Raw genomic sequence first — 23,649 nt, 5'->3', positions numbered from 1 at the left:
TAGCTGCAGTATAGATATACCCTTAGACGTCACCTCAGCTCCCATCACAGTAGGCAGTGCTTTTGTGATGTGGGTATAAGACAAGCAGCCCCTTGTCACTACTTGTGACTCAAGTCACTTATTCAGTAAGGAGGGAAGCTCACAGTTTGAGATTCAGGGATGCACGAGTCTCACGCTGATCAGAAAAGCAAGGCCACTGCAGAACAGCAGAGAAAGGAACTTTTGTTGAACCTGATTTTATTCAATACAACCAATGGGAAATCTGAGCAAGTGCTGGGAGGGAGGATTTGCTTATGCAGTTTACATTTGGTGAGAGAGTGACTGGGAGGAGGAAGATAGAGACGCAGAAAGTGATTCGGCTGAATGAGGAAGTGGAAGCAGAAGCCTGGAACACCCAGGTAGGGTTTCTTTTAAAAGCAGCCTGCTGATCATGAAGTGAATAAAACTGACAGGCCTCAACAGAAAGTGAAACCAGAGTTCACGCGCAGAGTTTATCAGGCATTTTAACTTGAGCAAAGAATAGCAACAGAGGTGGTTTCAATATCCAGAAGCATAACTAGAGGCAGAATCCTCAGATGATTGGCATGAGAGGGACGAAGTTTTATTAAAGTAAGAGGCCAGGAGCTCTTTACCAGAAAGGCTGTGGCTGATCTTGCCCTCAGTTACATAAAGGGTTTTCTCTCAGGTACAGGAACAAGAGCCTGCAAGGGAGCTTGGCAGAAGCAAGCGTGTGACCGCTAGTAAAGCAGGATCTTGAGCTGGTAGTTACTGTGACAAAATGAGTATCACTGTGGATAGATGGCTGAGAACTCAGTAATGAGTTCCTAGGTACACAGGTGAAATACAGCCAGTGAATGTGACAGGGAGACGGGACTCTCAGCTCCCCAATACTGCCCCTTAGATAGGTGGAAGTGCTCCTGGGGACTCCACCGACCCAAGGAGGGCAGTGTGGACATCAGCCACCACTGTAATTATAGCAGTGGCTGTAAGCCAACCTATATTAGGTCGACTTATTTTTTAAGTGTAGACAAAGCCTTATATTGGAGTAAGTAAAGTTTCACTCCTGCTCACAGAGTTCCTACTCAGGAGATTTTTGGGGATGGGTGTGTTGGACGGAGGAGTCTCACCCATGAGTGAAGTGCTGTATTTTTCCCTAAGCCATGTACTCAAACAACTGCTGTTTAAAGTGAATGACTGTTTGAACATTTGCAAGTGGAGTGGGTTAGAAGACAAAAATTAGAAGGGAAAAAACAAGCTAATTCCCAAAACAGACAGTGGTAAACAGAAAGACATGAATTTCTAACATGCCTGTACTCCCAGAAGCAGCTTGTTATAGATATACCCATAAGAGTAACTAACACCTATCTATTCCATACTAATTTGATGCCCCCTCACTTTTGTCAAAAATGATTTACACTACAAAAAAGGAACAATGACATCAATGTTTTAGAAAGCAATTAACAGTAAAGAAAGGAATCCTGCAACATTTTACCTTTCCTGCCATTAAAAAAAATTAAGAGTCATTAATTTTAGCTCGGTCACGTGTGGGCCCTGGCAGGCCATGACAGGTAAATACAACCTAAAGCAATCAAGATTAGAGCTGGATGCCTGCCTAGACAAGGAGCCAACTGTATCGACAGGACAGCAAGGTTCTGGTGGCTGGTAGAAAGGTGGTCCCTAAAAGACGTCGCTGGAGGAAGCTAAAGTTTTTTTCCCTTTTGCCATTGTATGTGTCCCAGAGGTTGGCAAGACCTGATCTAAGCAACAGGGAACATTACGAACTAGTAAACATCAAGCAAGCACAAGACAATGATACATTTTGTAGCTACTGGTCACCTGCTCACCAGAGGTGGTTGGAGCAGGACAGAGAGTGTGATGACAAGACAATTTGTGCCTGTCTCAAGTGGCAATAGCCTGCCAAACAAGTTAACCCTGGTTGCACTGCCCCAAAATGAACGGCGCACAAAGTTTACTCAAAGGTGGATATAGTTTAATGATTAAATCTACTTGTATAGGGTACTGTCTGAAAATTAAACAAAAAACACGAAACAAACATTTGTGGATGCATTTGAATATCAGGGCACTGAATGAATGTCCTGTCATCAGAAATGACTACTACTATTTGGCCATTCTACAGCACCTTTCACCAAAGATCTCAAAACACTTTACAAATTTAAGCCACCAGCATTCTTGTGAGGTAAGAAGAGGAGCGAGGAACAGTTAATCACCTCACCCAAGGTCACATGGCAAGTCAGTGGCAGCACCTTGGATGCAACCCAGGTTTCCTGGTTTTCTAGCCACATGCTCTAGTCACTGTATTATACTTCTTTCAGAAATGTTTTATTAGAATACAGCAGTATCTCTTGCCTGGCCTCCCACTACCGCAGCACACTTCTGAACACAATACACAAGCCCTCCAAAAAGCCAGAAACAGCATGCGGCCTAGAGAAGAAAGTGCAGAAGTCTCAGCCTTCATCTTTAGGTTGGATGCTTGCAGGCGAAACAAACTAACAGGTTCTTTCGGTTAGACTACCAAAGTGTGAGGGGAAAGGAGTTAGATGCAAAATAGCAGCAGCAATTCAAAATGAAGATGATAGGCTGTCTGAGAACCTGTTAAACGAAAGAAACAGATGACTCAACTGGCCTCTCACAGTTCTCGAAAACCCGTGCCTTACACACTGGGAGTCTCATTCAGTTCAGTACAAAAGACTCAAAGTAAATACTAGAAGGATGGAAGCACCTTCTGAGATGCCCTCTGTTCCTTTAGAGAGCAACTGACAGAACTTGGCTACACTATAAAAACACCTACAGAGACAACTTAATTCCCCAATACACAAGAGTTACATCCCAGGCAGCACCAAAAGGGAAGACATGCCCAGAAAGAGGAAAAACAGCCTGTCAGACACTGTCGCTTAAGATTTAGCCAGAAGCTGCTAGCAAAATCAGCTGGGGAGCCAGACACTAAACACAAGGATAGGCCACAGGAATTGGCTTTTAAGCAAACATCTATCAGATAGAAGGCTTGAGCAAACCAATTCAATTCAGCAAACTAAATGACCAAGTTTCAGCTAAAACAAAAATTAGCAAAACTAGCTTGGTTTGGATGCAGCCTGCCAGCTGGAGCGCCAGACGGGATAGAAGTGTATGAGATTTTCTTCCTATCATATTCACACATGCACCAGTCTAGAATTCTGTTTAGAACTGAAAATTGGTGGTTATATAGAGTACTGATATAGGAACTTTACTATACTGTATCTTTAGAAATAGGATGGTAGCATAGGGACCCCTGGGCAGGTTGGTATAGAAGACACTGCAGGAGAACCAAAAGGGAGCCGGGCTCTTCCTCCTTTGCTAAAAGACCCCCAGCAGTTCACCTACTAGGTGGTTTAATGAGCAAATCCTCTTGCCACACATTGACACTGTCTGAAGTCTCTGGTTCCAGTCAAGCAGAGTCAACAGTCCTTTGCAGAACCATGCCGTTTACTTTGGACAATAACATAATACTCAAAGATCTGCCTGTTCTGCACATACCTTAAGAATCCTGTGGTGCTCTCTGTACAAGGTCAGTGTTTGCCCCTAGTGCGGCTGTTCAACACTCCCTCCTACAACACTAACTAGCACCTCCGCCCCAACGGTGGTAGTGTAGTAAGGCGCAGTTTTGTAAAATAATATACATTTCTGGAGTACCTTTCACTTTGAAGGATCCCAGAGCATTCAGCTACATACTTACAAGAATCACTGCACCCTTCTGCAATGCAGCTGAGGATGCAGGACCACAGAGCTACACAAAAGAACTGGAGGGGGGATTTTCTAGCCAAGACCAAGGCAAGACCTCTATTCTTTCAGAATAGCCTATGTCTGCACTGGCACGATTCCCAGGTTGGGTTAGTTGTACTTGTGCTAGCTCTGATTGAGCTAGCGTGCTCATATGGGCATGTATTCAAGACATCGTGGAACTCAAAGCATCTGCCTCAAAAGGGTGAAAGGATCAATTTCCTGTCTACCCACACTGATACTGCATCCATCACTCGGATATCCAAGCACCTTATATTCTTTAAAAAAAAAAAAAAAAAGAAGAAGAAGAAGAATTATAATTTCTCTTGCCCATGCCAGAATTTGAACTTGTTCTAGAGTCAACATATTTGTTTAGATAACATAAGACTTAAGAGTTAAGCAGCTTCTTTTTAAAGTAACAGTAAGTACGTATTAAAAATTAAACCTATAAGATAAAATCAACTTTTACAACAAAGCAGCCAATCAGTTGATTTTTTTCTACATAGTTTTTCTCCATTTCTTTCCCCTATCAATCTGGATTCAATGTATCTGTCAAGCTGCAGTCTGATGACAATTAATATCCCAATTAATAAACCTCTAAAACACATAAAAGAACACCAGATATCACAAGTCATCCCTAAAGGTACAAAAGATTTTAACTTTTAACTGCACTTCTTGGGTTTTTTTTGCGGATTTATGACATATACTGAAGGTTTGAAAAGCAAGGGAGAAAACCTGACAAAACCCATTTGAAATATCAAGACCGGCAAATCTTATCTTCCCTAGTTTTGCTGTAGGGCTGCTTGCATGGAGAATAGGTGAAGCAGGTAGGGGGAGAAGGGAGGTACTGTCTCACAATGCAATCCAAGTCTTATCTAAGAGGGCAATGTTATTAAGTGTTTGGAAAAGACATTCTTTTTACCAAGTATGCAATGGAGTAAATAAAAGTGTTAAAACTCCCAGAGTTTTAGATAATCTGACTCAAAACCACTTCCCCTTCAATTGCTCAGCTTCCTCACATGATGAGACTTTCCATAGCTCTCCAGTCATCAGAGAGAGATCCACAGCAAACAAGGCCTGAACTTCTAATGTAAAAAACAAACAGAAGGCTTCCCTCCCACATACACCTCATCCTCCCCCCGCCCTCCTTTTTTTTTTTTTTTTTTTTTTTTTTTTTTTTTTAACCACAAGCCTCTCAGGCCATCTTTGCACACCAGGAAAGGGCAGGAACAAGCACTTTCCTAATTTTCCTTTCTTCTCCAGGTCACCGTTGAGCAAACAAACACGGAATCTTTCATTCAAAAATTGTTTTGTAACCAAACCAAGTTCTTGGCCAGCCTCTCTCTCCCTCAGCGTAGCACATGAGTTGGCACAGCACATTACAACCTGCCAAGTCAGATGATATCTAATAAAAGAACCTGCTCACATCACTGAGGGAAGTGACTACTTTTGTAGTGACAGCCTGCTCAAGCAGGATCCAAGCTGCTAGAGTTGGAAGTGTTTCTGGAGTCACTGAATGTCATTAAATACATCATAAATAAATTCAATGGCAAAAAACAAAGGATTTTTCCCTATCTTTTAAGGCACTGACAGAGAGGGAGTGCAATGTGACCATTTAAGGTACATCTGCACTGCAGCAGGGTCCATGCCTCCCAGCCTGGGCAGACAGACCCAGGCTAGCTGCACATGAACTAGAGCACTGAAGTGTGGATGTTGCATCACGGGCTTGCCACCTGAGTGGACCCAGGGGCAGGACAGGCTTGGACTTGGGTGGCCAGGCTGAAGCACTGCCACTGCTGTGATATCCACCCTGCTCTTTTTAGCAGGCTGTCTCAAGACAGATGTGCTAACTCCACGTCTCTCCAGGCACTCTGAGCCTCATCCTCAATCACACACTTCGCAAAGAAGGGGCTCAAAGAAGGGGCACCAGAAAACTAGCTGCAAGAAAACGATTAGTTCCTACATCAGCAGCTGAACTGGATCTTAAACATTTTACCATTAAACAGGTTTTTTAGTAATTTCCCATGTTTTCACCTTCCCGGGGAACAACTCCTCCCACTTCTTCAGCTTTTACAGTGAAAAACGTCGAGCTAGTGAACGGAATCTTGAGCCAGAACTCCAGTTTGCCCATAAAACAGAGAGAGCCTGGGCAGCAGCACTGTATGCTTCCCCCACAGCCAATCAACACGTCTCACCTTTGAAAGACCCTCCTCTATCTCCACAATCCATTCAATCTCACTAGCAAGAAAGGAGGCCAATAAAACTCAGTCAGCGGGTGCCCTAACTTATCCACTCACTAGAAACGGATTGAGACCCAATAATTCATTTTACAGGCTAGACAGGAGGCAAGGAACAATGATCTCTACTGATCAAGGCTGAATTCAAACAAATTACAGGTAGCTCAGGATGTGCAATCAAATATTCGAGATCTCCAGTGACACAGCAATAATAACGAAGCTTTCCATTGTTACTACTTGCTTCAATCATTTTTTAAAAAATTTAGAGCTTTAAATTAAATTTTTTTGTAAACACATCAGCAGGTTCGTAACATTAATACATACACACCAATACATGCCAACATTTGCAATCAGAGAATGAGAACTCCTGGTCTTCAGCTCAAAGCCCTTTGGGTTTTGCCAGAATTACCCATGGGGTGACCCTCTAACAGGGACAGAGATCATTTGATGCAGGTATTCAGGCACTCAGGGGGTCTCAGGCTGGTCATTTTTGCAGGAATGAATAATTCTCTACATTCCAATTCTCAGAATGATGTTATTCAGAATTAGGACAACTATAAAGAAGTCAAAGAAACCTTGACTATGGACAAAAACTAACCTTGGTGTCAGCAGGTACACTCAATTAAGGTGATGCGAGATGCACCTGCTTACTGTAGGGCTGAATCTGGCCTTAGGTGTTTTATGTTTTTAACAAGACATGGTTGGGAAAAAACATATGCCAGAAATTAAGTAACCCTGGATCAAATGAAACACTGGCATTATCTTCCCTCCCCAGACTAATAATATTAGAGCATCTTGTTTGTTATGTGGCAATATTACTTTATTGCACTCATTTTTGAATAGTTTATCAGCTATTTCCACACTACTGTATTTACACAGAATCCAAATTCTGCTACTTTAATCATTCACTACTATTTAAATAGCATTATCAGTGAATTGGCTACCTTATCAGTTAAGCTTGTAACTGGCACAACAGAGGGCTCAGGCTTTCATCACTATTTCCTCTGAGAAAAAACCCAGTGGGAACAGGTACTATGGGTTAAACATAATTGTTGACCTTTTCCCCTATCTATAGTGTCTTGATCACGGGCTAATTCCCATACAAGATATCCTTCTCTGTTCACCACCATCTCATAAATGGGAAACAGTGAAGGGAAGAGGAGACAACATTCTAACATTCAAGTAAATCAGGTGGAATGATTCATAATGAAAGGAAAAAAATGAGCAAAAAACAAGTTTAATAGCCACTGAACCAGACGAGCAAAATAGAAGCTTAAGAGCCACTGAGGACTGGCCAAGCAGTCTTACTGCTCAGATTCAAGGTGCAAGCTCAAGCAAGTGATAGCTAATAGAAAATCAGTCTTGTATTTGCTGGTATTCTATAATAAGCAACACTGCTCATACTGAACAGGGATTTAGATTCCCATCCTCCACCCAGAAGGAACAATGTGGAACGTACATCTCACATTATATTTATTCAAGGCTCCTTCTCAGAGGACAAGCATATTAGAAGGCACAGCAGCTGAGAAGAATTTGGGGGATTCAGGTGCAAATATGCTCTCATTTCTATTAAATTAATAAAGCAGTTTCTGTAAAGCTCATGTTTATCTTTTTCCTTACCATCCATCCCTAGTACATGGTACAAAAGTCACATAGGAAGGACATTTGTTCGCTTCATGCTTTGTTGAGAAACTAGAAACCTACAATTTGTCAGATAGGAGAACACACAGGGCCACATCACTCAGTCTTGCTCTTATGAACGGCGGAGCAGCTCCTCCTAGCCAGGGCGCTGGGCCTCGTCACATGGGAAAGGAGCAGGGGGAAGTGGTGGGGTCAGGGGAAAGGGGCAGGGCTGGGAGGGGGAAATGAAGACTTGGCACGCCACTTGTGAAAGGTTGCTGACCCCTGTGTTATGTTACGAAGGGCTGCATGTGATTTTAATGCCACTGGACTCAGCAGACTGGTCAAAATGTGTCAGCGGGTCATAGTTTGGGGACCCCTGCACTATGCCAAGTTGGCACACTCTCTTTAACCCCTTCTCTGCCAATTCCAACGACAGGCTCCATACAACACTGAATCACAGTGGCCTTCTTCTGAAGCACCATCATTCCACTAGAACGCTGACACTTCAAAGCAGATATATTTGGCACACAGGGATGCTTTTTGCCCTCTGCGAATTGGGTACCATTCAAGTTGTTAAGTGTGCAACTTGCTACATGGAGCCTTATTTTATTAATATAACAGAACCACCTTCAACTCAGTTTTGTGTTCTGTTAAATCCATGCAATTTCCATTTTATCTATGGGGTTAATATGGTATAATTTGGGATTAAATCTGTCCCTATAAACAGAGGGCTACCATAAATAAAATTATGAGACTGAAACACGACTTCTTGTTCTACCTCACAATAAGCAGAATTATTACAGCAGAAATTCACTATAATCAGCTTCTAATGCATCAGACATTAAAAATAATTGCTACTCAGTCATAAATCCTGTATACTATGAACCCTGAAAAGAGATCAGCTATACTCTGTGCTACTTCCCTGTGTTGACAAGAACACATTTTACAGCCTTCCATATTGTATTCTATTTCCCTACTATTTTTAGTAACTAACTTGGTAGCTGTTTTTCTAATTTGAGGACTCACGCTTAGCAGTGGGTGTTTTCATAATTCCTTTTCCCTTCTGAATCTCTCCGCTATTTATCAGTAAAAGTGTACTGATGATTGTAACGGAAAATAAAACAAAGTGTACAAGTTTTGCCAGTACATCTCAGAACATTTTAGTAAGGTGGATAAGCACTCACTGTCATTTTTGTAACATCAAACGATAAAAAGTGAATGACGAAAATCTGGAAAAAGGCAACTAGTAGTTCCCCCCCCCAAAAAAAAAAAAAAAAAAAAAAAAAATCTCTCTAGATATTCCCAAACGAATCCACAATAGGTACAGAAAGTGATTAGGCCAGATCATCTGCGGTGCTACATGTGGGAGGAGTGCCCCACGGGAGGAGAGAATTTGGCTCCCTGATGATCAGGCTTGCTCTTCACCAGCTCCAGTATAGTCCAGAGCAGGCAAAGAACCATCCATTCCAGTTGAGAATATCAGGCTGCAGCAACACGTCAGTCACAAGCCCCTCTCCCAACACTTTCTCCCTATTTCAGTGCAGGGACAAGGGAACAGAGTAGAAGCCAGCTACGCAACACTCCCACAAAGGGGCAGGGGCACCCCTCCGCTGGGGAGATCCAGGCAGCTACCAACCCCTTTTACCACCAGAGGAAAGCAAAGGGATCAGATTGGAAAGATAAAGTAAACAGACCAGATTGCCAATTTGCATTTACAGGTTTCCAGCCCAACAGAACAAGAGATCAAAAGTCACTTCTTTATGGATTACTTACAACAAGGAGACTGCAAGTCTTTTCTGCTATCTCAGTTAAATGATAGAGTCAACATTTTGAAGATGAAGGCCAGGTTTCAGATTCTGATACTTCTGAAACATCTTTATTTCCACAATTGTAATTCATACTCTTCCTTAGTGTTCTCAGACCATATCTCAAAAAATCCAAATTATACAGGTGTCTGATAACTCAGAACCAAGATCTTTCTCTGTATCCATCTTTATGGTGCAATCCCATAGATTTCCCATAACAGGTATTTATTTAATGGATAAATATCTTTGACAATTTTGTAACTCCGCTATTTATCTTCTGAACAATTCTCATGTAGTTATTGCAAAGGAATTAAAAAAAACTGAAAAAATACCAGAACAATTAGTGATTCTTCAGACCTTCTTTGTAAAATTCTTTAAGATCCACTGATGAAAAGCACAGCCAGAGGTGAGCATTATTGTACAAGGCAGAGCCATTTTATCTGTGAGACAAAAGCCTAGAGATGGTTGGAATGAAACCCAGAGTAGCGATGAACTTTAATTTTAAGTTGCATCCTACACTGAATATTTAGTTGCAAAGACCCATCTTCCCAAATAATGAAACCAGCATCTGAACAAAAGCTTATGATCACATGTTTACTTCTAGTTTCACAAGATGCATTTTAGTGACCAATGGAAGATGAACTCAGATGTTATTACAATTCAATTACTGCCTCGTGAATAGCTTCTACTTACATATCCCAACAATAACTGAGAACGTATGGTCCAGGCTCAAGTAGAAGAGGAGATTGTAGAAGTTGAAAGAGATCAGAGAGAAGCATAAGATGACACTGATCCATTCTTGCAGTCTTTTCCCTGTTAAATAAAAGAGGGCACATTAACAGTAATATTCGAAACAGTTTGTATGAAAAGATGAGGTAATATAGTAATCTAGTGCCTGTATGATTTGCTTACCGTCTCCTCTTTCACATTTTAGAAATGATGTGGCAGAAACTTATTTAGTGGTGGGAACAGGACATATTTTGTCTCATCTCAGAGACAATCATCTGCTATGCACCATTATTAAAAATCAAGGAGAGAACAAACATCTTTCCGTATAGTTTTCAATTTCTGTCTTGCCGTGTTCACTGTCATGCCCCTCAGCAGCTTTGGCCTGGCATTTGTAGACATCACACCTTTTCTATGCAGCAACAGGAAGCAGCACACCACTTCACTGCTAATGGCAGGTGGTCAGCAGGGATGAAGTCCAGCCAGCTTCTTCTATCTTTCAGTCTTAGGAGTCTCAGAAATAGTGATTAAAGTATCCTTTGTCCCCCATATCCACGTACCATCTATTTTAAAAGTGGTTACGAATAACTTTTTCCATCATATTAGGGAAATGAACAGAAACCAAGTCTTCTTTTCATTCCACAATTAGTCTTGTGGAAAAAGAATTATATAACTTACCTAAACGGTCCACTTAACAGCAGACCATGCATTTTTGGTTCATTAAGGCCTGCCACAGGTGCGTTGAAAGACCTAAGATTGAAATCTAGTGACTTCAGTCACAGGAAACCTTGCCTAGTAGCAAATCCTGCAGCATTTTATTGCTACATCAGATTTTTAATATACACATTTCATTCAACATCTTCAAAAGAAATATACCAAATGAACAGGAAAATGTGTTCTCTGATATTCCTGTGCCCCTAACAGAGCTGCTTCAACATCTTTTTAGCCAACTCAAATTAAAAACTCCTCCTCCCACCCCTTTACTGAATGCCTGCAAGGCATTATAATCCTCAGAGTGCTTAACAGTGGCACTCACATCTTAAATTGCTTAATCCAGGTGAGTCTGTGACAGAACTGGGAACAGAATCCAGGAGTCTTGATTCCAAGTCCCATGCAGAACTTTGTATACTGTGAAATAACAGGGCATACAGCTAAACAAACGGTGAGACACTTGTGAAGACACAAGAAAGTGTGGCCTAAGAATCAGTCATTTTAGTTGAATCTTTCTACAGTTCTTCACATTTCAACAAATGCTCACTCTTTATCTTTATAAAGAGGAAGCAGGTGTTTCAGGACAGAATTACACTCTAGGAAGGTTCTGATTTGAAGTCAATCAGAGCTAGAAAGTATCTACTACTGTCTAATCAAGAGATGCTTAAGTCTAGGACAGTGAGAAGCTAACTGGCATGCCTTTGGTTCCTCAGACAAAATAAAAAGGTGAATTTACAGTCTTTTTTTTTTTTTAAGATGGCCAGTAAACACAACAGCTGATGTGGTTCCTTGTCATGAATATTCTATCAGATGTGAGAAGTCCCAATCGCTCCCTTTCTTACCTGTCATCTGCCCTAGCAAAACTCTTCCACTGCTGATAACAGATGTCAGCAACAGAGCTGAACTGGTGCTGGGCACAGTTTAACTGTAAGCATTGCCAAGCACAAAGTATTAGAAATTAGCTATTTTCTGAAAAGGTGCTGAACATGGTTAGCCACTGGCTAATTTTACAGTTAAACCATGTTCAGCACCAGCTCAAATTTACCTGTTACAACATCAACCATCAGTAAGGGATACTTTTTGTAGTGTAGGAGACAAAGTCAGTCAGTCCCAAGTGTGGCGACTGAAGTTGAATGCTTGTTTCCAAGTGTTAGGGAAAACCCTGCTGAGCTGTACATGGAGGAAATAAAGAAAAGAATCATACAGATTCTTGATCACCATGATAAGCAGTGCATTTTGTTATTCTCCAACATGTTGAGTAACATGGCATAATAAGAGAGCATTGCTTTAATAAGTTAGAAATAGAACTGGATATGAATGAATCTTAAGAGGTAAATGTGTCCTAATCTGACAAACGCAGAATTTTGTTCTGGGAAGGATGGATTGTGTAGATGGATCCTGGGTTAGCAGATGACTTTGTAAAAAGAGCAAAAGTGATGAAAGGAACACTGAAAAAACAGGTTTTCAAAGAGGCATATAACAAAAAGGAAGGTTGCTCTAAAAATGCCTCCAAGGTATCCAAAGTTAAAGTTTGTTAACAACCACATTCTACGCAAGAGAAACTACGCCCTGATTAGAAGAGGTCCACAAGGAGCAATTAGTTGATAGTGTAGGAAAGACCTAGGCATTTCTTTGCATGTCCCAAGGTGTATGAATGGGACATTAGGGACACTGAAAGGACCTTCTTCATACTGACATCTGAGACCAGAAATTATGGCCCCAACCTTGGCCAGACTGGTCAATCAATTGCAAGAATGTAAGTCAGCACTGATTGCCTGATATTTATGGAACACTTGAACTTTAACAGTTGCCAAACAGGGAGGGATCAACAAAATACAAAATACCATTTTTTAAAAAAAGGATTATGGAAATAAGCCAGTGACAAACTAAATTGGAAAAAGGCACTCTTATTCCAGAATAAAAATGTCTAATTGGGTAATTATAGCAATATAGTTATGCCATTATGCCAGTAAGTTTCTCCTTCTCCCAGTAATCTTCCACGTAGCCAGAAACTGTCTCATTCCCCACAAAATCATACTCCAGCTTCATATTTGGATCCCCAATGTAACAGAATATGCTTATTTATGGAACTTGCAGTGTATTCCCACCGGTGCGTAAAGGAATCACACATTTAATTCCTATTATCATTAGCGAGTTACTGGTACTGCTCCCTAGTTTTTATCTGTAGCTGAAAGTAAGGGTAACAGTCTCATACTTCAGGTAGTAAACTGACCACCAGACAGTAAGAAAGAAGTTCTTCTGCCATAAAACATGGCAAAGTCATCAAGATAAATTACTGGCCACCTTCCTTTGAAACCTAGGCAGCCACTGCTGGGGTTAGGCTGGCATACTTGGATTGATGGTCTGACAAATTACATGCCTGATCTTTCAGCACAGGTGTGGTGTGATAAATGTAGAGAAACATGTTCAAGTGGGTATGTCACTTGGTATAATCAATCTAGAAAACTGAAAAGCTAAGGAAGTTAAATGCATGCACTGATATTCATGTTCTGCCTGTATGTGAAGCTTATTTTTATTAATCACCTCAAATTTGTGAGCTAAGCTGTTTTGGCTGAACTGCAGTTTATGGCTCTTTTTGCTGGAAATAGCAATAATAGGCACAGCTTCACTAAGTGCTGAAATATGTATTTTTTCCCTTTCTGAAGATTTAAACTTTAATCTGAGTGGAAATCTGTTGGAAATGATAAAAGCATAAAAAGATTACTCTCTTCCCTTCATGCCAAAGAAAGAATATATTTTTCCACTCGTGATAAGGATTATTAGATGAGTTTCTGCTCCTCTCCCATCTCAAAGCAGTATATCACTAGCACATGCCAGTGCCATGACTACTTTTGTTGGTACTGTCTTGCATGGACACGAGACTTGAACTGCAAGGCTGGGACAAGGGAAGTGAAACAGTTTCTCTTGCTAGGCAACAGGGAACCCTGCAGTCTAGTGCTTGGAACACCGGGCTGGAGTCAGGAGATCTGGATTCCATTCCTGTCCTTATCATTATTCAACTGTCTGTCCTAGACAGCACGTCATTTAGCTTCTCCACACTTCACTTTTCCCATAGGTAAAACAGGTATACCACCAAGTATCTTTTTAAGTGCTTTGCAATCTCTGCTTGAAAACTGATATGCAAGCGCTGGGTAGTACTGCTAAAAATAATAAATTCAGACTATTAAAACTAATCTAAAGAGTACAGAAAAAAGCATGAAGTGCCTCATATTAAGTGTTTATTATTGCAGTTCTGATTCCAATGAGTTCATTCCAGATATCTTCACAGGACACACATCACACTGAACCGACACCAAGTATGGAACATTACTCTTTGACAATGTTCCCAAGACTCCAGAAGGATGACAAAAAAGCCCTTTGATATGGGAAGTTCACGGTAACTTCCATGTCTAGATCTTGAAGGGTTGTGTTGGTAGTTTAAAGATAAAAAGATGCATCTCCCAGGTCCACAGGGGACAGAAGGAAAAGGCTGCCGGACAGGGGAGAACTAAGCCAGGTAGCTGATTTACCACATGCTGTAACCTTACCCCGCTCTTGGCATGCACAGGCCTAGCTGTCTGGCACCAAGGAAGGTGATGTTTTGCCTTTCCAAGCAGTAAGGAAATGGCCTAAAGCTCACTTAGCTTTGGAAAGTGGATCTCTCGGGCTCCCAGCTTCACCCTGATTCTGCAGTCTTCTGTTCCCTCCGTTCCACTCACCTTTTCTTCCCAAACCGTTCATTATCCAGCTCTCTAGTAACTTTTCCTTCCTCTCGGTCTCCTTCCCAAAAGGGTCCTGGTTGCTGTTACTGCATTTTCTTCAGACCTCCTCTCTACCCAAGCATCTCTGCTTCTCCCATCCTGAGCCACACTTACTGCCCTACACGCCCAACTGTCCGGCATGCTTACTGCCCCCACATGCCAAACTGCCAACTCCACAACCATCACAGACCTCACTGTCACTGGACTTTTCCCAGTCCAAATGCCCGACCCTGTGGTTTGGCTCTGCCAGCTGCACGCCAGGCAGCCCTGTCTGGCAACCGCCCGCATGCAGCATGCTTAGCTACCCTGTGGTGTGAATTACAAGAAAACAGACCGGTGGCAGCCTGGCATCCAGCACCACCCTCCATACAGACGGGCACCTCACGTTTTAAGTGCAGCTCGAATCACCAGCTGCTCCACAGAGAGTAGGGGGGGAAGAGAGTGAATCCAGGCCAGCCCTTCCTCCTCCCTTCCTCCAGAGGAAGTCAGAGCCGTCGGGCAAGTCCCTTAAGATGGATGCTACTAGCCCGGGGGCTTAGGCCCTAGCACAAGGAAGGAAGGGCACCGTTACCTGCGTGACCCGCGGGGGAAGGAAACCCCACCGAACTCCGGGGGTGCGGGCACAGCTGAGGTTGCCCCACCCGAGGATCTGACCGGCCTAGAGGAAGGGGGTGAAGCTATAGCCTTACCCCGTGGAGTGTCCCTCCCTGCCCTGGGCGTCACTGGGGGAAGAGCCGCCCCGCTCCCTACACCTCACCACCCCGCTCCCCGCCGCGTTGCCCGAGCTCCCCGGCCCCCCCGGTCCATCCCTGCCCGGTCCCCGCGCACCTGGCGAGTAGAGCTCCGCCAGCTCCCGGGCCCCGACGTGCTGGGCTCCCCAGCGCCGGCTGCTGCACTCCAGCTCCTCCTGGGCGAAGACGGCCTCGGCCTCTAGCTCCGGGCCGGCCCCGACCTCCTCCGCCCGGCGCTGGGCGCACTCGGCCCCGCCGCTCGCCATGGCCCGGCCTCCTCGCTCCGCCGCCGCCGCCTCCTGCTCCTCCTCCCGGGCTTCGGGCTGCAGTCCCGGCGACCGGACTCCAGCTCCGTGGGAGTCACCCGGTGCGAGCGCTCGGGCCAAGCGCAGCATCGAGCGAGAGACCAGCCGGGGCCAGCCACAGCCTGCCTGTCACTGCCGCCGGTGAGAGAGGCGGGGCAGCGGGGGGCCACGCCCCGGCACAGCCCCTCCAATCACCACCGCCCCCCGCACCGCCTCTCGGCCAATGGAAGCCGGCGGTTGCTATGTCTCAGCCAATGGCAAAACAGCTGCGGGCTGCGCATCTGGAGCCACTTCTGCGCGCTGCATGGAGAGGGGGAGGGGCAGTACATCTGGAGGAGCACCGTTGACTAGATGCGATCATGGGGAGGGATTCCACATCTGGAGCAGCACCTCCGCCGGCTGTGTTCACGGGGGAGCGGCAGCACATCTGGAGAAGCACCGTTGCACAAATGCATTAATGGGGAGGTGGGGCGGTGGGTGTTTCACATCTGGAGCAGCACCATTGCACTGATGCATTAACTGAACTAGCCTAACTGGCAACGCCTCTGGCCTGCTGCAGTACCTGTGGGTAAGGCGGACCTAGAGTACTGTGATGGGGCAGGCACGGGACAAATGTGGGAGTGAGGAGGACTGCAGGTGTGGAGAGAACAATTCAGAGAAATGTTCTGGAAAGTTCCATGGCAGATCATCTCCAATGGTTATTCTTTAAATTGTTGGGCTGCTGAATCCTCTCTTTGTGGATAGGAGCTATGGGATTGGCTGGTAGGCCTGCTGAGAAGATTCCCCCTCAGCAAATAGGGCCTCAAAGAGCATAAAGGTCTGAGCTGATAGGAATTGTGAGCGGGAGAGTGTCTTCTTCCATTCATCCGCCTTGCTTGCACCCTCATCCCCACCCACCTGTCCCATTCCCTTTGTTCCATCCTTAAGTGTCTTCCATCCCCTCTCTCTTCCCCATATCTTCCATCCCATCTCCTCCCCTGTTCACCCCAACCCCTCCTACTCCCCTTACCCAGATCTCTTCCCACCTCCTCATCTCCATGCCTCCCACCTCATCCTCCCCATATCTGCTTTCTCACCCCCAACTCCCTCAATCCCTTGCCCCCTCATTCACCTCACCTCCATTCCTCACCTTTGCTCCTTCCTTCCCTGCTTTCCACTTATTCACACTCACCCTCTTGCCCCCTGCCTCCCCTGCTGTTCCATCCTTCATTCTTCTCACCCGATCCCTCAGCCCCAGCTTCCTTACCATTTGTCCCTTGCCCTTTTATCCACTTATCCCTCAAGCCTTGCCCCTATCTCCTCCCCACCCAACAACTTTCATACCCATTCCTTCACTCCTTGCCTTCCTCAACCTGCCTTCCACTGCAACACCATCCAAAGTGCACTAGTTGCTTTTCAACTTCAAGAGTCTGAGCAGTACATCCGCGTAAATCCTGAATAATTCCAATGACTTCAACTTTTACCGGTGTAAATGAAATCTGAAGCTGGCCCAGTGGTAATTATTGTAAATAAATGAAAGGGGCGGGGTTTCAAAGTGGTTGTTTTATGGAAAACAAGTGTGAGGTGTGGGCCAGATCTTCTAAGGGGAACAACCTCACAGCCAAACATAAAAAAAACGCTGCTTGCTCTCAAAACCAGAGCTTCGTGCACAGCTGCACAGCCCCAATCCATTGTGTAATACCAGTGACAATATCCACCGCAGCTCCATCTTGTGGTGCACATGGTCTATGACAGTCCGAAGGATGATTCACATGTATTTGGTGATTAGATCCCAGCACATGAATGTGAGTTCTCAATGGACTGATCTGATACCCTGTGAAGCTCATTCTGAGCAAGAAAAGTGTCATATGTGTTAGAAAAAAAATTCTGATTCTCAAGTGTATTTTGTTCAGTTTTCATCTTACACAGATTCTCTCACAGGTTCTGGTGGCTGTAATAGTCTGAAGGTCCAATCCTGCAACATGGTGAATCAACGGAAGCTAAGGGCACTCAGCATTTCCCCATGGGTACTCAGCGCCTTGCAGGATTAGGCTCCAATACAAGACTTATTTCAGTTTTTCATTGATAGATTCCAGATCCCAATGTTGGGAATTACATTATTTTAAGTTGATGACACCTTTAACTTGTTAATAATACAAGGCCCCCTCCCTAGAGGTAGAGGTATCTGATGAAACTGATACTTAGGGACAGAGTCCTGACTTGTTTTTTGTTTGGGACTGATCCCAGAAGTTCCCACTGAAGCCAAGGCGTGTGTTGCTATTAACTTCAATGATAGCAGGATTAGGCTTTTGTTTGATTCATTTTAACTGAAAAACCTCCATTTCAGTGCTGGAGAAAGGTGGGGATTGGTGGCCTGGAGATTGAAATCCTCTATTTATCAACAGGATGGGTACAGGACAGGGGCTAACAGTGCACATTTCCCACACACTCTGTCCCAACAGTGCACCTCAAAGCTGACCCAAGGAATAGCCTCTAGTGGTGAAAGAGGATGTTAGTCTCCAGGGCCTGTTCAATACTTGGCCTGATGACCTCTTTGCTGAGACTGATGACAAGTACCAGTTGTGATGCTGGGTTTTGTGATGTGATTTCCACTGGGAAATGGACAAAGACCCACCAAATACATTTAATAGATAGATTTTTGGTACATGCCTCAGTTTCCCTCTGTACACTGCATTGTTATGTGCAGAGTGTAAAGGTTAAAAAACTGCTCTTGGGGCAGATCAGTTGACATGAGTCAATTCACAGTCAAGTTGGAAGGGTATATTGAGGGGGTCCCACACAAGGATCAATTCTGGGTCTGGTTCTGTTCAATATCTTCATCAGTGATTTAGATAATGGCTTGGAGAGTACACTCATAAAGTTTGCAGATAAAATCAAGCTGGGAGGAGTTGCAAGGGCTTTGGAGAATAGGATTAAAATTCAAAATGATCTGGACAAACTGGAGAAATGGTCTGAAGTAACTAGGATGAAATTCAATAAGGACAAATGCAAAGTACTCCACTTAGGAAGGAACAATCAGTTGCACACATACAAAATGAGAAATGACTCCCTAAGAAAGAGTACTGCAGAAAGGGATCTGGGGGTCATAGTGGATCACAAGCTAACTATGAGTCAACACTGTTGCAAAAAAAGCAAACATCATTCTGGGATGTATTAGCAGGAGTGTTGTAAACAAGACATGAAAAGTAATTCTTTCGCTGTACTCCATGCTGATTAGGCCACAAATGGAATACTGTGTCCAATTCTAGGTGCCACATTTCAGGAAGGATGAGGACAAATCCAGAGAAGAGCAACAAAAATGATTAAAGGTCTAGAAAAAAAACTTCCTAACTGTCAATGTAGTTAAGCATTGTAATAAATTGCCTAGGGAGGTTGTGGAATCTCCATCACTGGAGATTTTTAAGAGCAGTTTAGACAAAACAGTTTAGGGATGGTCTAGATAATGCTTGGTCCTGCCATAAGTGCAGGGGACTGGATTACATAACCTCTCGACTTCCCTTCCAGTCCCATGATTCTATGACGGGTTTGTGTCACGTAACTGTCTGTTGGGGTATGACTGAGTCATTAAAGGTCTGGTTGAAATGAACCCAGATCAATGGAGGTCCCAGAACTGACTGAACAATTAACACTTATCCATGAGAAATTTGGGCAGGCAGAACATGAGAACTCAGCATGGGTCTCCAGAAAAAGAACAATAGAACAAGAGGTGACAGGAGGCTAGGATAAGTGCTGGCTTTTGGAGAGACATGTGGGATCACCTGGGACTGGGAGTCAAAGGGACAGGGACCAAGAGAGGAAACCAAAATGTTTTCTTCAGCAGCATGGCTCAAGGAAGTCCTGACTTGTCCAAAATGAGTCATGTTTTAACCTTTGCTTCTCTATGCAAGGACTTCCTGATGCTGTATTCCAGCTGACTAACTAAACCTACTCTGTTTTGAAACAGCTGCCAGGTATCACTACAAAGACTTGCTGAGGTGCATTGGTCCCTGAAAAACGTCAAAGTCTCTGACCAGGAGACTCCCTCTCAGTTGCACTTGCTGGGCAGAGCTCATGGTGTGTGAAAGAGGAGTGCTGGAGTCTGAAAACTCAGTTTCAGAGGGGCTGAGTCCACATGGTCTTTCTTAAGGAATAGTGGGAGCCCCTGGGACTCTGGCACATTGAAGAAGTTCCTCCAGTGGACTGATTAAAATCTGGGGCATAGCACAGATCTGTAGATCTGTGACACATCTTAAATATAATCATGCCAAGGAAATCCTTTTCAATTCCCTTATTTGGTACTCTACATTACGCTCCTCAAGTAGACTTGATTAAAAGCCACTCATTAGTCCCAAATAAATAGGTTCCTGCATGAAAAGACAATACAGAAAAGAGCATTGAACCATATTGGTGAGCTGTAGCATGTCTATTGAAATGTCTTTTTAGCAATGGTTTTATTTGAAGAACAAACAAAATAGCATTCAAACAGACCAGATACATAAATAATTAAATAGATTTCACTTAAACACGAAATAAGCATCCATTTGCAGATTCTGAAATACTGAACCAGATGTATTAGATCCAGGAGTTGTTGTGTGTTTGCAAAGTTATATATGAAGCTGAATAAATTCAAAGTAAATGATTTGTTTGCCTAATTTGCCTCTTTTAATGTTTGCAAATTGTCTGAGAATAGATTATAGTTTCCTCAAATCTGTGAAAGGTTCTCAATCGGAAGCTCTTGTGTGAGTAGTTTGCTACCAGTATTGTATCTTTGAAATTTGAGCTGGTTTTGTTAGTTTTGTCTAGACACGTAGGTCACCGTCACAGGATATTATTTCTGTTCCCTGACTAGATTCTGATAAAGAATAGTTACCCTTTAGTAACTGTGGTTCTTTGAGATGTTGTCAGTGTGAATTCCACTATAAGTGAACATGTGTCTTGTGCGCAAAATCAGATTCTTACGAATAGCAATGTTCACTGGCCCCATATTCACCCCGTACGAGGGCAGAGTAGCTACAGCCCTCCCTGTGTTCCCTCACAGTTCCAAGCCTGTGTTGTGAGTTGTTATGATAGTAATACTGTATTGTATTCAGGCCTGTTTGTTTGTCTGAGTTAGAATTTTGGGTTTGTTGGCCTGCTTGAGAGCTGAGGTCTTCAGGATATAGTTGTCTGTGTATTACAACCTTCTTGACATATGTAAACAAGGAACAAAGACACGGTGTGTTGCTTCTACCTATCCTACAGCCAGATGGTTTTTATCACTCTGAGAAAAGACAAGGGGTATAGTTAAAGAGCTGCTAGGTACAGTGGGAGTTTGATATATGGATGTATAATTAGGACAGTTCTGTCCCTCACCACTCCTCTCCCAAGACAGACGTCAGAATAAAGTCAAGCAACCAGTTGGGAGGGGCGAGGGAAGGGGAGGGTTTAAGAAAGAAACACTAAAGCCAAAGAAAAGGTGACCATCGCCGGAACATAACCTCACTCCCTACCCCTCCCACGGGGTACAAAAAAGGTGACACCTAAGCCCCAAGACCCTTCAGAACAAACATGACCATAAATTGTAAGGGGTGGTACCAGGGGTGGACATGACAGGTATAATTAAGCCTACCAAGAAGGAGGAAAAAGGGAAGGAAGCTGTAGTGGTGTGAAGAATTGTAGTTTATACTTGCTTGCTAACCTCAATAAGCATCGCATTGAACTCTGGCCTTCTGCTTTCTGTCTCCGAGCCAAGAACTGAAGGAAAGGGGGCAGCCCTAACATAAGGACTCAGAAAAGCAGTGATAGGGGGCATGTCTTGGGTTCCATACTGACCACAACATCACAACAATTACTGTAGGGTAAGTAATTGCTCTTTCTTCTTTGAGTATGTCTCAGCGTGGGAGTGGGAGCAAGCAGTGTCCTCTCTGGATGCTGGGAATGACGAATGCCAGCCATATCAGTCAAACCATGAATTGAGCACTGTTCTCCAAACTTGGCATCAGATCTAACTACTCCGTCAGGGGCATACTGTTTGACAAAAGTCAGTGGGTTGCTGCATGTTTCTGCTTTACAAATCTCAGATATAGGCACATTTCTGAAGTCAGCCAAAGATGTTGCATGTGCCCTGGTGGAGAATCTCCAGGTAATAAAGCAAGGCTTTGGCAATGTACAAGGAATGTATCTTCTTGTCTCCCAATATTGCATGTGGCTTCAGCAAAAAGACCAGTACATTAATCAACTGAGTCAGATGAATTTAGGATACGGTCTCAGAACCACTTGTGCATATGAAAGGATGTGATAAGAGTCCAGCTATGTGGGCTTGGAGCTCACTGACTCTCCACACCGAGGTGATGGCCACTAGAAAGACCGTCTTAGGGATAAGGTGATGTATCGAAAAATCCACTAATGGGTTGAATGGAGACTCCATGAGCTTTAGGAGAATAAGGTTGAGAACCCACGTAGCAGTCAAGTCTCCAACATGTGACTAAGTATGCAGGAGGTTCTTGTGGAATCTCAATACCATCAGCTGTGAAAAGACAGAGTATGACTTTATCAGAGCATGACTTGCCGATACTGCTGGAAGGTGGACTTTGACAGAACTAAATGCCAGTCCATATTGTTTCAGGGGTGTATATAGTCAAAGATCAGTGGTATCAAAACCTCAAATGGGTCCAAATTATGCTGGGTTGCCCATATGGAGAACCATTTGCATTTGGAGGAGTAGCTTTTCCTAGCAGCTGACTTCCTGCTCTATATGAAGATTTCTGGAACCTGCAGAGAACAGTCTTTCTCAGTAGTGTGCAACATCCAGGCCACCAGGTGCAATGACTGCAGGTCTGGGTGCAATACCTAGCCACAGTTCTGAGATGCTATGTCTGGGCAGATTAGGAGATGGATGTAGGAGCCAGATGGACACAAGCAAGAGGTCTGACAGACAAAATTGCCTGGGCCAATAAGAAGCTATCAGGATTGCATAGCCTCGTCCCACCTGATTTTTGATGCTGCCTTGGGGATCAGGAGATTCAAGGGAAAGGCATGTAGGAGGCAAGGAAAACAATACAGCAGGAAGACATCTGGTAAGGAGCCTAGGCCAATGACCCCTCTGGAGCAGAAGTTTGGGCACTTGGTGTGCTCCTCTGGCAAACAGATCTATCCTGGAAATCCACCACGGGTAAAATATCAGCTCTGCGATGGATGGCTGCAGCGACCACGCATGGTTGGTTACCATGTGCCTGTTTAGGCAGTCTCACAGGTTGCTGCTGGTACTTGGAAGGTGTAGGGCCAGTGAGGTTACCCCAATGTGACCACACACCAAGACCATAAGCTGATGATTTTCTGTCAGAGAAGGGATGATCAAGTGCCTCCCTGCTTCGTCTTGTAGTCACATCGCAGACATGTTGTCTGTCAAGACGTGCACCGTGGAGCCCTGTATGACAAACAGGAACATCATTCAGACCAGCAAGAAGACGCTGCACTCTAAGACATTCGTATGCAACTTCAAATTGTCCTGGGAACCAGCTGCCCTGTATCTGCAGATGGTCCAGGTTGGCCCCCTAACCTATCCCCAAAGCATCCGTAATGAGCATCATTGTCAGGGTGGGGGGTTTAGAAGGGAACCCCTTTGTATTTTCTCTGGGTTCCACCGTCAAGTGAGTTCCTGTAGGACCCGAGGCAGAAGCCTGACTCTTTTGGCAGGGAATACTTTGACAGGGAGTACACAGACTTCAGCCACAATTGTAAGGGCCATAGGTGAAGTCTGATAAGCAGTGTCATATATATGCCTGCTGACAAGTGACTCAGCAGCCCCAGACAGGTACACACCATCATTGCTGGGTTCAATCTTGGGTCCCTTGCCAGCAATTGAGTCCCGTAATGAGAGCTGACAGTCCTTTCAGTGACGTTTATCCTGGATCTCAGAGGAGAGGTGTATGAGTGTAACTTACCTACCAGCACCCCACCCCCTTGTGGCTGGGTGCCACGTAGTAGGCTCTCCTCTTTTTGCACCCCCTGGTGACGGA

General features: G+C 44.1%; 1 protein-coding gene across 1 annotated transcript in view; it reads right to left on the bottom strand.

Annotated features, from left to right (window-relative positions):
- PEDS1 (plasmanylethanolamine desaturase 1) overlaps positions 1-15,790 on the bottom strand; it is a 28,751-nt gene extending 12,961 nt beyond the window's left edge. Inside the window, exons 1-2 of the mRNA XM_067554254.1 lie at positions 15,466-15,790; positions 10,133-10,252 (exon numbers count right to left, since the gene is read on the bottom strand). Coding sequence (XP_067410355.1) covers positions 10,133-10,252; positions 15,466-15,763 — 418 coding nt within the window. The 5' untranslated portion in view covers positions 15,764-15,790. The remainder of the gene's footprint in view (positions 1-10,132; positions 10,253-15,465) is intronic.
- Positions 15,791-23,649: the final 7,859 nt, after the last annotated feature.

Source organism: Emydura macquarii, unplaced genomic scaffold, assembly GCF_026122565.2.
Source record: "Emydura macquarii macquarii isolate MOO-44397 ecotype Brisbane River unplaced genomic scaffold, CSIRO-AGI_Emac_v2 contig_1483, whole genome shotgun sequence".
In the NCBI taxonomy this organism is placed as follows: domain Eukaryota; kingdom Metazoa; phylum Chordata; order Testudines; family Chelidae; genus Emydura; species Emydura macquarii.
This window is presented reverse-complemented; position numbering and strand designations above follow the sequence as displayed.